This window comes from Hippocampus bargibanti, linkage group LG10, assembly GCF_051943395.1.
Source record: "Hippocampus bargibanti isolate YZ-2025 linkage group LG10, ASM5194339v1, whole genome shotgun sequence".
In the NCBI taxonomy this organism is placed as follows: domain Eukaryota; kingdom Metazoa; phylum Chordata; class Actinopteri; order Syngnathiformes; family Syngnathidae; genus Hippocampus; species Hippocampus bargibanti.
The window spans coordinates 4,092,671-4,110,800 of NC_142743.1; the positions used below are offsets into that span (position 1 = coordinate 4,092,671).

Here is an 18,130-nt window from a genome sequence, read left to right on the forward strand (position 1 = left end):
TACGATACATGGTCGTTCTTTTCGGCCAAAAACATCTTACTATACATGGTTGTTTTTTAACCAAAAACGCCTGACTATACATGGTCATTTTTTCGGGCTAAAACGCCTTACAATATATGGTTGTTCTTTTTGGCCAAAAGTGCCTTACTATACATGGTGGTTTTTTTCCCAGGTAAAAGCGCCTTACTAGACATGGTTGTTTTCTTCGGCTAAAAACGCCTTTGATACATAGTCCCGTGGTTCGATAGAACCCTAGGGGTTTGATGAGTTGGTCTCAGGGGTTCGGTGGATCCGCAGCCACAGAGGTCCACCCCAGTCTAGACTGCAGTTAGTAGGTAGGCACAGCCATTGGAAGAAGGGTTCTGTGAATGAGCATATGAAACTGGTGGGGTTCGGTCCCTCCATCAAGATTAAGAACCACTGACAGTCATTTTTTTTCCGTATAAAAAAGCCTTACTATACATCAGGGGTCGGGAACCTTTTTGACTAAGAGAGCTATAAAAGTAAAATATTTAGAAATGTTTTTTCAGTGAGAGCCACACACACGCCCACGCAAAGCCACTTTTCAACAAAATGTCAGAATGTATAACAGTGATACCTTGGCATACGACCTTAATTGGTTCCCAGACAGAGTGTGTCAGGCGAAAAGTGTGTATCCCAAAAATTAATTTCCCATGGAAAACCATTAAAATGAGAATAATCCCTTCCCAGGACCCCATAAAACATAATTTTCTACTTTCTAATTTCCCTAGCCTTACGCTACACAAAGTATACCTTATTTTATGTATAATAAATGTGCTATGGTATTACAATTAAAGAACTAAACTGTACTTTATAATAAAGTTGTTTTATTTACCTTTGTGATGGTCGTTGATGGCTTGATGAAATGGAGTGGCCGGTTTCCTCAGCATTAAGGGAGGAACCGTCAAGGAACCTCAGGATGATGAGGAACGTAGCCTTCTTCTTTCACCATCTTGAGGAATGATCCCTTGTAGGTGCTTTCTCTGTGATAATTTTACCTAGTTCCTCATCAATTGTGTTCTGTTTAGCTGGGTTGATAGCTTTTTGCCTCAAGTGTACAGATGGCTTGTGCGGGTTATTTGTGGAGCCTGATTGATGGGAATTTTAACCCTGCAGTCTACACTCTGCCTTTGAGCTATCAAAGTTGAGAAGCGCCCACATTTCAGTTTTCTATCTATTTTCTCACACTCTCTCTGTCGTCTGCCTGTCACATGTTTAAACCATCTCCCCTCACTGCTGCGTTCTTGGCCAATCACATGGCTTTAACCGATGACTGGGGGTCTTGTTAGGAGAATGGGCTCGTTCGCGAACAACACATCACTCATTGTGGCGCTCCGTGTGTATTCCGAAAAATAGTTCGTATGCCAAGATAAAATTTTCATACATTTAACGTTCATAAACCGAAAACTTTGTAAGCAAAGGGGTTCGTAAACCGAGGTATCACTGTATTTAAAATAACTCTGTGATACCGCTAACATGAATGGGTTTCCGTTCCTCATGATTGGTAAAAATCCAGCCAAACGATCGGAATGAAAGTCAGCTAGGCGAAGTTACTGCTAGCAAGGCTGCACACGGCTCATTAGCTTCCACACTTGCTTTCTGCTGTCTCTCGCAGAAGTATATTGATGCTTACGTTAGCATGGGGCTTGTTAAAATGCCACTGACATTCGACTGTTTCATCAAGGGTGTTGTTTCATTGCAAATTAGAATCAGAACCTTTTCTCTCCGGTGCTTTCAAGCTGAAGTGTACTCGTCATTTTTTTTACTCGGGCGGGCATATTTGAAGGGCCGTTTATCTGTTTCAACATGACGGCCAGTATCATCCAATCAAAATTGCACTTTCCGCCAACTCCAGCCCCAACAGGAAATGAATAGCAAAAAGCGAGGACATGTATTTAGTTTTATCGGCGAGCCATATGCAATCATCAAAAGACCCATCTATGGCTCACGTCAGGGGTGGCCAACCAGTCAGAGACTAAGAGCCACATTTTTTTTACTATGTTACTGCAAAGAGCCACATCATAAACATGGGCACACATGAACACCCCATTGCCCCATCCCTCACACACGCAGAGCTCAGCTCAGCCAGATTTATTATAAATCTCAAATTTTAAATACAAATTATATATCCGAAATTGACTCAGAGTACTAAAACCTCAGGAACATTTCCAACAAAGAACACTGTATTTACACACACAAACTCAGTTCAACCAAGTCCACAAACAAATATATAATAGTTTACAATAGCGTGCATGTTGCTTAGTGGGACTTCTGGCATTCCTTGTCTTGAACCAGCCTCATTAAATCTGGCTTGCATTCTGTTGTTGCCACTCAAAGTAATTCTTTTACATGAGTGTCAGTCAGAACGGATCGATGCTTTGATTTCACATGTTTCAGGGTAGAAAACACCGACTCGCAGACGTATGTTGACCCAAACATTGACAGTATTTTAAGCGCAGCCGGTTTGACATTGGGGTATTTTTCCATTGGCACGCGTTTCCAGAACCCAATGGTCCCTTCCCTTACAGCAGGTTTCAGTTGGTCTTCCTCACAAAGATCGACCATCTACAACTCAGCTTCCTCTGTGACGCCATCATTGTTTCTTTCACATCTTTGCCATGGGTGGTCTTTTAATGGCACAATAGCAAGGAGTTCTATTTTGATCACACAATCCTTTTTCACCGTGCAAATATTGCCAACTGATGCTTGTCTTGTATGTCACAACTTTCATCCAATGCAACACTAAAATACTCACACGCTTGAAGGTCTGAGTGCAGCTGTGATTCAATAGCCGTGCTAATGTCTGATATTTTGCGTTCAACAGTATGGCGGGACAGTTAGACATCTGCTACCATTCGTTTTAGTTTGTCGTTTTCAGGAGACAAGATTTCAACAGCATCACTGAGGCATTTCTTAATAAACTCCCCTTCGTTGTATGGCTTGTGCTTGCCAAGTTTAGTCCCTTTGGGAAATTCCTGGTCGATGTTTGCGTGGAGTGATTTGAAGTGGCGCTGAAGATTTGACGCTTTGAAATGCGCCAATGACGCCTGACAGATAAGGCAGAATGGCTTGCCTTTACGTTCAACAAAAAAAATATAAAGCCTCCCATGCACTCTGTTAAACATGTCCTGTGTTCGTCTTCATATTTTCGTTTAGCTCCGCATTTTTTCCCTGCCATTTTGACAGCGAACGTGACACAAATTGTTTACGTCGTAAATAATTTGTGTCAAGTCTGACTGGTTGGCCACCCCTGGTTTACGACATAAATGATTGCTTTTCATCCCACGTTCATGCGTGTTGATGTCACATGGTCAGCTTGATACCGTATTTTCACGGCTATAAGGTGCACTTAAAAGTCTTCACGACTATCAGGTGCACTTAAAAGTCGTAAATTTTCTCCAAAATGCGCAGCGCCGCAATGGTCGTGATATTACGGTACATAGGATGAATGGCAGCGCTAGCCCCAAACATTTTTTACGCTTGTCATGTGGACGTCCCTTAAGAGCCGCATGAAATCAGCCAAAGAGCCGCATGCGGCTCGGGAGCCGCGGGTTGGCCAGGCCTGCTATATAATGGTCTTTTTTTTCAGCTAACAAGCCTTGTTAGTTTGTTGGTTGTTTTTTTTTAACCAAAAACACCTTACTATACATGGTCATTTTTTCCAGGCCTACAATACATGGTACAGTAAAGTCTCGTTATATCGATATTCAAGGGAGTCCGAAAAAATATCGATATAACCGGGACTATCGATATATCCGACCCTGTTTGCATGTAATTTTCTCCGTGCGTGCATAGAAATAGTATCGATATAACCGGGACTATCGATATATCCGATATCGATATAACGAGACTTTACTGTAGTTTTTTTCGACGCTGGATTACATTGATCTCATCCCGTGACATTTTTGAGCCTTCGATCCATCATCTCTACCGTTTTGATTGCTATTAGCGATCATTTGCGACATTCTCCCACCAGTTAAACGATGGCCCCACTTTCCTGCGACAGAGCTGATCTGTCTGCTCTCGCCGTGCTCTCGTTGATTCACCACCACCCGGACATCGACCGAAGGAAGGACGGCTCAAATATGCAGCGGCCGAGCTCCTTGCTATTGGCTCAAAATGGACCATTACCTCGTTACTTGTAACGTGTCCATCTCACTCTCCACCACAAAAACACCCCGTTCTATTAACTTTAAAGGGCATTAACCCGGACTCTTGCTTTCATGTTCGCCTCATTATCTCTGGACCCATGCTCGTCTCCTGATGATCTGGTTTGCCGCTACAACTCGGACCTCAACGACATTCTTAACTCGCTCGCCCCTGTCAAATCCTGCTGTGTTTTATTCACTTGTTCTGCACCCTGGTTCGACGCTCATCTCCCCTCCATGAAATCGAAAACACGCCAGCTTGAAAGACTTTATCGCAATGTACACCACTCAACTTTCTCTCTACAAGAACAGTATCTCTCAAGCTAAGTCACAATACTACTCTGGACTCTCTCTCTTTATAACAGAATCATTCAACCCCGTTTCTCTCCCCCCATACTTTTATTTCTCTGACACCTGCAATTCTCTCCTTCTATTCTTTTCTGAAAAGGTCAACAAAATCCACCAGCATCTTGGCTCCTCTGAACCCCTCCCCTCCCCCAACCTTCCTACCCCCTTTCATCTCTTATCTTCTTTTGATCTTCCTCATCTCTCGAATGTCATAACTAAATCCAAGAATTCTTCCAGTCAATTAGATCCCCTCCCAACAGTTCTGGTCAAATCCTGCTTGCCATCTCTCCTTCCATTCATTTCAGCCATTATTCACTCCCCGCTGTCCTCAGGAATTGTCCCTGTCCCCCTCAAAACGGCAGCTGTCACACCAATTCTTAAAAAGCCTGGATCTGATCCCAATGACTTCAAGAACCTTCGCCCCATTTCTCACCTTCTTTTAATTTCCAAAATCCTAGAAAAAGTTGTGTACTCTCAGCTACACTCTCACATATCCCAGAATGATCTCTACGAACCATTCCAATCTGGTTTCCGTCTCCTCCAAAGTACAGAATCAGCTCTCTTAAAAGTCAATCCCCCCTCCTTTCTGCTTACCGCTGCATGCATTTCTGTCCGCTCGTACGAGTTGGAAGCCCTCCTCAGCGTGAGTGTCTGGAGTGATTGCCGATAGCCGAGTAGCAAGCTGGCTTCCCGGTACTCCCTCTGGTGCTGCGTTAGCGCCGCCAGCTCGTCCATTTTAATCTGGAGCGATCTCATATTCCGCATGATGACGGACGGGAGAACGTGTCGGTATTTTCTCGTTCTTTTGCGGCGATCTTTCCCGGCCCGACATCCTCGTTTTCTCCTCCTCAGCTTGTCGGGGATGTCCGGTGCGGCGGCCGCTAGTCCGCTATTAGCTCACCATGCTAATAGCTGGTCTCGACTGTAAACAATGGGATTCAGAGTGCGAGTGGTTTCCCCGTTAACAGGAGCGGTGAAAGAGTAAAAAATAACGGCAATGAGCAAAAGTGAAGATGCCCATCTCCTCCCCGTAGCTTTAGGGAATGAAAGTAAACAAAGCACAAACGGAAAAGTAAATAAATGAAAAAGTAGAAAAGGAAGGAGCTGCTGTGGAGGCAGCCACACAGGGGGGCACCATCTTGACTTGACCATAATTTCCTCAAACAGCGAAAAAACTGAAATTCTCCTCGTTGGTACCAAATCCACCTTGAGCAAAGCTAAGTTTGTCTCTCACTATTGACAATTTGACCGTTTCTCCCTCCCATCAGGTGAAAAGCCTAGGTGTCATTCTTGACAGCACACTAACTTTCCACTCCCACATAAATAACTTAACCCGGTCTGCGTACTTCCACCTATGCAATATCAATCGTCTTCGCCCGTCTCTCACTTCTCACACCACTGCTATCCTTGTTCATAGTCTTGTCACCTCCTGGATTGACTATTGCAATTCACTTCTCTTTGGTGTCCCTCAAAAAATTCTCCAAGAACTTCAACTCATCCAGAATTCTTCAGCCCGGATCATCACCAGAACCTCATCCTTTCACCACATCACCCCCATCCTCCATGAGCTCCATTGGCTCCCAGTCAAATATAGAATCAACTTTAAAATTCTTCTTTCTACATTTAAAGCTATCCATAACATTGAGTCCGCCCATACCTATCTGACCTTCAAATTTCTCTCGTTCCGTCAGATACTCTCCCTCCCTCCGCCTCTGTGTGCCCCCCCCCTAACTATAGATACATGGTCACTTTTTCGGGCTAAAAACACCATGGTCGTTCTTTTCGGCCAAAAATGCCCTACTATACACTGTCATTTTTTTCGGCTAAAAACGCGTTATTATACATGGTGGTTGTTGTTGTTTTTTTAAACGCTGTAGTATACATGGTCATTTTTTCGGCTAAAAAGACCTTACTATACATGGTTGTTTTTTTAATGAAAAACGGCTTACTATACATGGTCATTTTTTCGGCTAAAAACGCCTTACTATACAAGGTAATTTTTTTCGGCTAAAAACACCTTTACGATACATGCTCATTCTTTTCGGCTAAAAACGTCTCACGTTTGACTTGGCCTTCCTGAAGCGTCTTCCTTTTGATTGACTGTCCATGTTCTTGCTATGCTTGTCTGTAACTGTAAAGTGTCCTTGAGAGCTTTGAAAGGCGCTAAAAATGAAATGTATTATTATTATTTAAAAAAAAAAAAAAGATCCAAAGATCGTCAATTTATCACCAACGTCAAAAAATTAAAAAAATAAAATTAAAAGGGGGCAGGGGCTGTGGGGGTTTGCTCAGCCGACGATGGTCTGCCGCCCGAACAGATCGATGGTCAGGGTGGATGTGAAGACGGGGATGCTGTTCTGGTGGTGCAGGTGCAGCTCCACCAGGTCGCCCAGCGTCCGCGAGAAGGCCGTCTCCATCAGCTCCATGCTCCCCGACGGACCCTAAAACCCCACAAAAAAGTGCCGTTGCCCCTCGATACGTCCACGCAGTACATTTTGAATCCGCTGACATAAATCCGTGACTGGAATGTGTTCAAAGATAAGAAAAAAGGCACAGACGAGCTAACTTTGATGCTGAGGACGTCACTTTTTGTCCGACAGAACCCCCGATACCCTGGTCACCACCTCTTCCAGCGACCCCCTTCGGATAAGCGCTTCCTAATCGTGCTACCCAACACCGGCAGATAATCAAACGGCTTCTTCCCTTTCGCCAAGAACCCTTTAAACAAATCTAGAATGACTCTTTGCATAATTGCGCACGCCGCAGGACATATTTGACCGCTCCAGAATGATGCCAAAGAGAGAAGAAGCAAAAAAAAAAAAACAGCTTGGTTCTGAAGAAGCCGTCGCTAACATTTTGCGACCATTCGTCAACGTCAAGCGCTTCGCCTAGCTTAGCCTTTGATTGTTAGCCATGTGGCAAGTATCGGGGAAAAAATGGCCGCCATTTTGTTTTTTTATCTTGGGCCATCTTCAAAACTTTGACTTGGAATCTGGAGAGAAGAAAATCAGGCTGATAAATAGACCTCATCGGGGATGCTAATCAGATGTCTCCCCCCCTGGGGAGGGAGACCCAAATGATGCAGATGACACACGGCAGCTCCTCTTATGAAAAATAAAAAACCTTTTTGAAGAGCAAGCAGTCGTGGACATGCTCGGCGTAGACGGAGGTGAGGCGGTACTGGTTCTCGATGGGGATGTCCAGCTGGTAGCCGGTCAGGATGTAGCAGACGGTGCGGAACTCTTGGATCTTCTGCTTGAAAACCTCCTTCAGACGCTGGTTCTTCAACTCCAGCAGCTTAATCTGCTTCAGCAAATCTGCAGATGACAGAGTGCCATTATTTTGTCGTTCCAACTTGCCTCCCTTTGGCCTTTCAGCTCCAAAATGGTGGGTTGGGAAGACAACGGGTGGTCATTTTGGGCCAGCTGCCAGAGGCCAAATGGAAACAAGATTCCTTCATGCTCCAAAATGGAGGCTCGGGAGACAACGGGTGGCCATCTTGGGCTAAATTCGAGCTCAAATGAAAACGAGACTCCGGCGAAGAACAAAAGCGACGAGCCTCGGCAGCGTTTCTCACCGAGGACCTCCTTGGGGGGCGGCAGGCTGAGGTCGGCGTCGGCGGGGGGGCCCTGGCCCCCTTCCTGCACTTTGCGCACCACGTCGCGGAGGCGCTCCACTTCCTGCCGCAGGGCCTCCATCTCCTGCTGACGTTGCTGCTTAGCCGCCGCCGTGGGGTTCATCTTCAAGTGGAGCACGCGGGTTTTGAGGGGGTCGTAGTCGCCCTGGGGGGCGGGGAGGGGGGGGCATCGGGAATATCGACATACAGTAGACTATGATCAAAAGCGACGATTGCGGACTGCTGAGCAGGGCTGAGCAGGATGCTTAGGGTAAAGGGTATTGACCAATTTATGGATGAATTTATTTACTCATGTATTCATTCGTTAATTTGTTTATTTTTATTCATGTACGTGGTAATTTATTTATGACTTTCTTTCTGAACGTATTAATTCTTTAGTTTATTAGTTAGGATATTTTTGTTCATTTATGTATTAATTTGTTTCCTAATTCATTGACTAATTTATGTATTAATTTATTTGCCGATGTATTCATTGATTAATTTGTTTATTTTTATTAATTTATGTGCTCATGACTTTCTTTATGAACATATTAATTAATTTTTTTGGATATTATTGGTCTCTTTATGAACGTATTAATTAATTTTTTTGGATATTATTGGTCATTCATGTATTAATTTGTTGACTAATTCATCGACCAATGTATTAATTTACAGATGTATTCATTCATTAATTTGTTTATTTTTATTAATTTAAGTGGGAATTTATTTATGACTTTCTTTATGAACATATTAATTAATGAGTTTATCTGTTTGGATATTTTTGTTCATTTATGGATTAATTTATTTCCTAATTCATTTATTCATTTATGTTCTAATTTATTTATGACTTTCTTTATGAACATTCATATTCATATTAATGAGTTTATTTTTATTCATTTATGGATTAATCTGTTTGTTAATTTGTTGATGTTTTAAGGAGTCCCTTGCCTGCAGGTTGAGTCTCTCCAGTCGCACGTCCATCATTTCCTTCTGCTCCTGCAAACGCTGGCGCTCCGCCTCCAGATCTTCAATCTTCTGCCTGCAACACATTCAAAACCAGTTGGAGGCGACGGTGCTCGCCAGCCCCCACCCGCCCCCCACAAATCACACCTGAGCATGGCCACCTCCCCTTTGCTTGCAGAGGGGGCGGCATCCTCCGCGGCTGTAGGCGGCTTCTTCAGAGATTCCATCTGAAGCTGCATCTGGATTGAGTTGGGGGGTGGTGGGGTTCGATTATGTTTTGACCTCATTTTACGAACGCTTTAGCTCACAAACTTTTCGCCTCACAAACATGAAATTTGCGAATTTCATGCCTGTGCCTGTGTTGGGGTGTTTTTCGGCTGTCTTTCATTACAATACAATAGTACATTTATTATACATAAAATAAGGTCTATTTTGTGTAGTTTTAAGGCTTATTTAATAGACAATGATGTTTTATGGGGACCTAGGAAAGGATTATTCTCATTTGAATGGTTTCTTATGGGAAATAAACGTTTGGAAGATACATTACAAACACTTTCTGGGAACCAATGAAGTTTGTAAGCTAAGGTATCACTGTATTAAGTATACAATCAAGTTTTGTATACTTGGGAAATTTAGTTAAATCGGGCTCAGTCATTTTAGAATTTGGCCCCCTTTTCAGAAACAACGGGGCCAAATGGCCTCCTTGTTTAATTTCCCAAATGCATCACCGTCACTCAAATTCCAGGATCCACAGAATATTGAGCTTCAGGACCACATTAACGTCCAATACAGCATTAGAAAACCGAGACAGTCTTCTTTCATCAGAAAAAAGAGTTCATTCTTAAGTTATATGTGTCTCGAGTTATCTGGCCTTGAAATGGAACGGCTGTTTAAAATAAAATACAATACATAAATATTGATTGGAACAAATCACTAACATTGCACAAAGCCAAATGCTGCCCCCTCCTAATAGGGGAAAAAAAAACATTGTTAGAGGTCTGACCGGCACTTTATCGGCACCCCCCTCGCGCGAAAAACCAAAACCCGAATACATTCGGGAATTGCACTTCATGTCATGCTTTTCAATTTCCGAATCAATTCGGGAATGGCAGTTAATGAGTTAAGGGCAAACTACTAAAAATGGAGTCTGCAGCGATATCAATGCGATTTTTTTCCAAGAGGGAAAAAAAGTTGAGCTTTTACCATTTTTTTGAGTCAACAGCAATGGAACGTTGGCAAGTTGATCGGAATTCCTTGTTTGCAAGGAATAAAAAAAATCGGAGAAAAAGATGTTTTCAGCAACTTTCACTTTTATCCTACTTTTTTTCTACTTTGCTATGAACTCATTCGCTGCCATTCCCGAATTTATTCAGGTTTTGGTTATTCGGGCAGTGTGATGATAAAGCGCCGGTCAGACCTCTGGCAATGTGTCTGCCTTCCACAAGCGGGCAGCATTTGCCTTTATTTTCCATGTTAGCGCTTTGTTACAGCTTCAGCTGTTGTTCAAGCGCTATATCAATCAATATGTATGTATTGTTTTGTATTTTGTACATCCTCCCCCATTTAAAGCTCAGCTAACTCCAGACCCATATCATTTAAGAATCTTCTTTTCCTTTGGGCTTTTCCCTTCAGGGGGTCGCCACAGCAAATCAGTGTCCTCCATCTTTAGAGGTTTGAAATCCTTTTTTCTGATGAAAGAAGACAGTGTAAGGTTTCTTACGCTGCATTTAATGTGCGTGAATATATTCCGACTTACGGTCCAAAGCTGTAATTGAAGCTGGCCGGTCTCCTCCTGAGCTTTGGTGAGCTGGACCTGAAATCATCAACACAATTAAAAAAAAAAAAAAAAAAAAAAAAAAAAAAAATCAAAAAAAAAATCTGATCTTCTATTTTTGGGGAACCTCTTTAGAATTTGCCAGGCTGCGTTACATTTGGGCAAAATGCAGAATTTCAGCTGTGGAGTAATAGTGATGGGAATTCCGGCTCTTTTTAGAGAGACGATTCTTTTTAGAAAGCCAATTGTATTGGCTTGGCTGACCAAAAAGAATCAGCACTTTTTAGAGAGCTGATTCTTTTCTAGAGTGCCGATACTTTTTTAGAAAGCAGATTGTTTTGGCTCGGCTCACCAAAAAGAATTGGCTCTTTATAGAAAGGCGTTTCTTTTTATTGGCTCAAGAAACAGATTTGGCTCTTTTTAAAGAGGTGATTCTTTTTTAGAGGGCCGATTCATTTGGCTCACCTCACCAATAAAAGAAATAGAGAGCCAATTCTTTCTTAGAGAGCATATTCTTTTTTAGAGAGGCGATTCTTTTGATCGGCTAAACAAAAAGATTTGGCTCTTTTTAGAGAGCTACTTCTTTTTTAGAGAGCAGATTCATTTGGCTCAGCTCACCAAAAAAAGAATGGAGAGACAATTCTTTTTCAGTGCCGATTCTTGTGATCTGCTCACAAAAAAGATTCGGCTATTTGGCTCCCCAAATGGCTCTTCGTTTTTTTTTGTTTAAATGAATTTACTACCTAAAATAATGTCAAATCATATGGAAAATTAATTAATCATGTAAAACTGAACAGTAAACAGTTTGGTATATATTACAGGTGCAGGTATACAGTAATAAAAATTGATAATACTAAATATAAAATGATAAAAATGACACTAAAAGTGATCAAATTTATAAATGAACTGTAAACAGTTTGGTATATAATAGCATTCAATAGAAAACGTTGCATAAAAACAACAGATTGACATCGTCTACTATCCTGTCGTGTAAACGTCACATAGGCCATTTTGAATGGTTTTCGACCGTTTGAATTTCAACCGTTTTGACAGAACGGAACCAGGTCGTAACTCGGATGATACCTATATATCTATATCTATCTTTCTATATCCACGATGGAGTTTGAAACGTCGACCGCGCAGGGGCATGCACCTGCATGTCAGTGTTGAAGCTCTGCGTCTTGTGAAGCACTTCCTCGGCCTCCTTCAGACGCTTGTTGAGCTGCGGCGAGTGCTCGGCTGGTGCCAGCTCGCTGTCGTACGACTCCAGGATGGAGCGCATGCCGTCGCGTTCCTGCAAAACACACACACACACACACACACGCACACACACACACACACACACACACACACACACACGCACACGCACACGCACACACACACACATGAAACGAGTGCGACATTTGACGTTCCCCCCCACGACACCAAACATGTGTGAACGAAAATGAAGCGTTTTTGATATTTTTATGATTGGTCTGCCATTTCTCAGCAGTTGGCGTGTGACAGACAGGCAAAGCCCTCGACCCCCCTCCTTTCTTTCCTTTTGTAGACAAGGAACAGGAACATGACGAGATGTGCTCAAGGTGACGCTTGTCTCCATTACTTCTCACACTGGACTCCAAACGAGAGAGGATAAAGACAAGGGGGGGATCAAAGCTAGCAGCGAAGACAGAGCCGCGTGTTCCTCTCACGTGATGTGACGGCATCTCATCCCTCGCAACTCAAATAGGACGGCAGCGTTGTATTAAGATAGCACAGATAGCTTCCCATTGTGAGCGCTTTTGTTTGACAAGACGGTGGGCATGTCGTAGCACAGGAGGTGCTATGACATTTCTACACGGCGGTCATCCAATCGATCACGTGTTCTTCCATCACCGTTCGGTTTGGGGCCGCTACAAAAATGGACAAAATAAGACTTCAACGGACAGTTAGGATGATATGTAGATTCACATAATACTAATAATAATAATACATTTCATATATAAACACCTTTCAAAACATTTGCGCGCAAACACTACTTAATACAGTGATACCTCCGCTGACAAACACTTTAGGTCACCTCACAAACATTAAATTGGCGAGCATATAGTCTCACCTGACCTGTCCGGGCAGGCTGGAGTGGCTGGAGAAAAATGTTAGGTGTGATGTGTGATAGAACGGTTTCAGCTAGGATGAAAGGAAATGTGTATAAAACAGTGGTGAGACCAGCCATGTTTGGACTGGAGACAGTGCCACTGAAGAAAAGACAGGAAGCAGAGCTGGAGGTAGCAGAGCTGAAGATGTTGAGGTTTTCTTTGGGAGTGACCAGGTTGGATAGGATCAGGAATGAGGGACAACTCATATTAGAGGCTTTGGAGAGAAAGTCAGAGAGGTCAGACTGAGATGGTTTGGACATGTCCAGAGGAGAGTGACTATATCGGGAGAAGGATGCTGAGCCTTGAACTGCCAGGCAGGAGACCGAGAGGAAGACCGAAGAGGAGGTTTATGGATGTCGTCAAAGAGCACATGAAGGTAGCTGGTGTGAGAAAAGAGGATGCACAAAACCGGGATAGATGGAGGACATTGATTTGCTGTGGCGACCCCTGAAGGGAAAAGCCGAAAGGAAAAGAAGAAGCTATAGTCTCACCTGACGAACTAGTTTTCAGATGGACACCAAACCACACGGTCGAACAGCGCCACGGTGGCCCGTGGTTCGTTATCGAGTAGTTTTGCTATTATGGGAAAGAAAAAGACCCCACCACAGGCTTTAAATTTGAAAAACTGCCGCCAATTTGACCATTATTTAACAATAGCTATAGTTGTAATACAGTGATACCTGAGCTCAGGAACATAATTTTTTCCCAGAAAGTGTGCGTGAGGCAAAAAGTTTGTCTGCTGAACATTTATTGCCCATAAGAAACTATAAAACATCATAAACATAAAACATCATTTTCTAATTTCAAAGCCTTAAAACTACACAAAATAGACCTTATTTTATGTATAATAAATGTGCTATTGGGTTGTCATGAAAGAAATAAACTGTAGTGTATAATAAGGTTGTTTTATTGACCTTTGTGATGGCCGTTGATGTAGTTGCCTCTTGATGATATCCGAGTGAAGTTGCTGTGCTTTCTTGGTGATAATACCTTCACTCACACTGTCCCTTGCTAGCTCCTTTTCGGTAATCTAAATCAACAGAAGTTTTTCAACCTCTTCTATTGCCTGAGACCGTTGCTTAGACAACACAGAAACACCCTTAGGCACATGTAGCAATTTGGCAGACTGGTACTGAGATGCTAAGTCACACAAACGCACACCTGGTTGGTGTTTTACAATGACATCCTTCTTCTGTTCGACCGTCATTTTCTTTTGTGTCCTCTTCAGCTTAACGGTAGCCTGTGGTGGGGTCTTTTTCGCTCCCATAATAGCAAAAGTACTCCACTCGATAACAAACCCCCTCCACAATCAAAGAAAGGCGGTGTGGAATACTAGTCCGCCAGCCACCGTGGCACCATGTGGTTTGGTTCGTCCGCCGAAAACTAGTCCGCCAGCCGAGACTATATGCTCGCGAATTTAATGTTCGTAAGGTGAAAAGTTAAGCGTTTGTAAAATGAGGTATCACTGTACTATGTCCATGTTAGGGGCTTTGTAACAGCTTCAGCTGTTGTTAAAGTGTTATATACAGTAAAGTCTCGTTATATCGATATTCAAGGGAGTCCGAAAAAATATCGATATAACCGGGACTATCGATATATCCGACCCTGTTTGCATGTAATTTTCTCCGTGCGTGCATAGAAATAGTATCGATATAACCGGGACTATCGATATATCAGATATCGATATAACGAGACTTTACTGTAAATCGATTTGTATTGTATTGTACGTATGTGTAAGCTCTCAGTGGTACAAGAGTGGTCCATCCATGAGAAGGTTTCTTCAGCCGTCATCTGTACTTCTTTGAAGGTGTCATACGTTTCGCTTCTTATCCAAGAGGCTTCGTCAGTGAACTAAAATTTGCTGATAGTTATGGTCCTATACATATCCCTACTGTCCAGACGTGGCGGTGCCAGACTCTGCTAAAATAGGTCCCTGTTCTAAGGTTGGGGGGAGCAAGGATTATTCCCTGAGGCTACACTGATTACTTTTATTTTCCTGACTGATTACTTCTATTGGCCTGCCTTATTATGGGGTCTACGACTGGCCTGATTGCTCTGGGATCACCTCGTCAGCATAACTAAGTCTATGTGGTTTAAGAAGTCTGTTGTAAGAACGATCCAAATTAAATCTCACCCCACCATGGCGATTTAATGAAGGGTTTTGCTGTTTTATAAAAATAGCTTCTTTTACTCCCCTTTCAAACCATCGCTTTTACTCCCCTTTCAAACCATCGCTAAGATTTTAGCCTGTCATCAAATGTGTGGTTGCTAGCTTTCAGGTGCATATGTACTGCAGATTGAGGCCCACTAGTATTATCCCTTCGATGTTGATCACGTCTCTTTTTGAAAATTTGTTTAGTCTCCCAATGTATTGCTCTTTACAATTTTCATTTTTACAATGTATTGAATAAACTACATTACTTTGTTTTTCATTTGTATTGTAATAAATGCAACATTGATTGAGTACGGAACGAGTCAAGTGAATTCTATTTAGCAGCGAGCGTGTCAGTGTCCTCACAAAGCGCCAAGTGACCGTCAAGATCAATGCTCCATGGGGCTGAAATTGCTCGAGAGGGAGACGTCGGCAACCTCGTCATTACCAACCCACCCCTCCCCCCCAAAAAAAGATCACTGTAATTAAATCCCAGATAGGCCCAGCAGCAAAGCAGGTGTGCGTGATTTCAAGGTGTTAAGGTCGTCGAACAAACCGTAGCGAGAGAGAAAAAAATAAGGGGGGGCAAGAAGGGGGGAGCTCGATGAGGCGCAAAAGGGACATTTGGAGGTCGGGTTTCAACAGCTGAGCCCCGTTGGCTATTTGCCGTCTCCTCGCGCACATTTCATCTCAATCAAAAATCTCTCAGATAAAGACTAAAAAAGCCTTTTAATTTGAAAAATAAATAAAAGGGAAAGAGAGGACCAGGCTATAAAAAAATCAAATGCCACCAAAAAAAATGTCATTAGGAATTTCATGGCTCTGTTTTTGAAACAGTGCAGCGCAATGGCTGCCCAAAAGGGCGGCGAGGGGAAAGCCGCGAGCGAGCTAGCTTTCGTCTTGCACAACCAATCAAACCTTTTTTTTCTCGACATAACGAGATCCATTCAAATAAATGAATAAAGTAAAGCACAGTTCTTTTCAAAATATGTCCGTGTCTCATGACACATTTTTAAAAATAATAATAAAATGTTGCTCATGTTTTATTGATCCATCGATCTCGCTCTCCATCCATCCGGCTCGCTATCTATCTCGTTATCTCGCTAGCTATCTCGCTCGCAATCTTGCTCACTATCTATTTAGTTATATCGCTTGCTATCTACTTAGCTCACTCACTCACTCACTATACATCCGGCTTGCTATTTCGCTCGCTAGCCATACAGCTAGCTATCTCGCTCTCCATACGGCTATCTATCTAGCTATCTCACTCACTATCTTACGAGCTATTTTGCTCGCTATCTAGTTCATTATCTATCTAGCTGGCACGCTCATTATCTCTCTATCTAGCTACGTATCTCGCTATCTGGCTACGTATCTCGCTATCTGGCTATCTAATTCGCTATCTAGCAATCTACATCACTATATAGCAAGCTTGCTATCTATCTAGCTATATCGCTTGCTATCTATCTATCTAGCTCGCTCACTCACTCACTATCCATCCGGGTCGCTATTTCGCTCGCTATCTATACAGCTAGCTTTCTCGCTCGCTTATCCACATGGCTAGTGATCTCGCTCGCTATCCATACGGCTAGTGATCTCGCTCGTTATCTATCTAGCTATCTCAATCACTATCAATACGGCTAGTGATCTCGCTCGCTATCTATCTAGCTATCTCACTCGCTATCTTTCTAGCTACGTAGCTTGCTATCTAGCTATCAAGTTCACTATCTATCTAGATATCTAAATCACTACAGGTAACATCCGATTTAGGACCGGTGCGAGTTCCAACCACCCATACTTAGGACCACAAGCCTTTTTTTTTATTCTACGGCTGCCACCGCTACAGCCAGCAATAAACTACAACACAAAGCACTGGTCCCAAAAAGAGGATAAGGGAATAATCAAAAATAAAGAATACCAAAAACGACGAGTGGGCAATGGGAAACCCGGAAGTCGCACACGGCGGTGCAGAAAGGGAACAATTCCGAAAGGATTACGGGATGTGGGGGGCGGGGAAGGGGCTCGGACGAAGCTATAGAAAGTCCAGGGTAAAACAAAGTACAAAGACAAGTTGACAGCGTCCCGTTTTTGTACCTGGTGTCCTGAAGAAGCAAGTGGTGGAAGCAGCGAGGTGTGGCCCCGCCCCCACCTGTCAATCCGAACGTGACAATATCGAACAAGTAGGATGTTTATTTGCCGGAGCAACATTGCACAAAATGACGATACAAAATAACTGTTTCTTAACAAACGCGTACGACAATTTTCTCCAGCATGACAGCATCTCACTCGCACAGCAATCGGGGGAAGGGAGGGGTGTCCACTGACGCTGAGGAGGAGAGGGTGGGATCGCCGCGACACAAACGCCGCGTCGGGCTCGCGGTCTGCGGTGCCGCCTCTTTGAGACATGTGACCTCTTCTGGCTACTCCGTTAGCAGGGAGAGCGATTTTTGGATAGCTCGCATGCGTGGGAAGCCGTGCGTATTTGGGTCAGCAGAAAGCGTGTGCGCCGACACAGTAATAAAGATCGATAATACGAAACATAAAATGATTAAAATGACACTAAAAGTTATAAGATTTATAAATGAACTGTCAACATTTTGGTAGATAATAGTATTTGATAGAAAACTTTGCTTAAAAACAACAGATTGACATCGTATACTATCTTGTCGTATAGGAGATGCCAGTGTGTCATTTGTTATGTTTACGACCGTTTTGTCGGAAAGGAACCCGGTCGTAACTCGGATGTTACCTGTATATAGCTAGCTCGCTATCAAAGTCAAAGTCAGCTTTATTGTCAAATATGCTAATATGCCGAAAAGATCTATCTAGCTATATCGCTTACTATCGATATTTTTTCCGATTCCCGAAAATATCAATATAACGAGACTTTACTGTACTTCGCTATCTCTCTAGCGATATAAATCACTCTATAGCTATCTCGCTAACTATCTCACTCGCTATCTCGCTCATTAT

At 43.0% G+C, this 18,130-nt stretch overlaps 1 protein-coding gene across 1 annotated transcript in view; it reads right to left on the reverse strand.

Moving 5' to 3' along the window:
- Positions 1-6,434: 6,434 nt before the first annotated feature.
- mad1l1 (mitotic arrest deficient 1 like 1) overlaps positions 6,435-18,130 on the reverse strand; it is a 32,550-nt gene continuing 20,854 nt past the window's right edge. The window contains exons 12-18 of the mRNA XM_089005459.1: positions 12,024-12,164; positions 10,853-10,909; positions 9,244-9,335; positions 9,082-9,172; positions 8,095-8,299; positions 7,641-7,834; positions 6,435-6,958 (exon numbers count right to left, since the gene is read on the reverse strand). Coding sequence (XP_088861585.1) covers positions 6,806-6,958; positions 7,641-7,834; positions 8,095-8,299; positions 9,082-9,172; positions 9,244-9,335; positions 10,853-10,909; positions 12,024-12,164 — 933 coding nt within the window. The 3' untranslated portion in view covers positions 6,435-6,805. The remainder of the gene's footprint in view (positions 6,959-7,640; positions 7,835-8,094; positions 8,300-9,081; positions 9,173-9,243; positions 9,336-10,852; positions 10,910-12,023; positions 12,165-18,130) is intronic.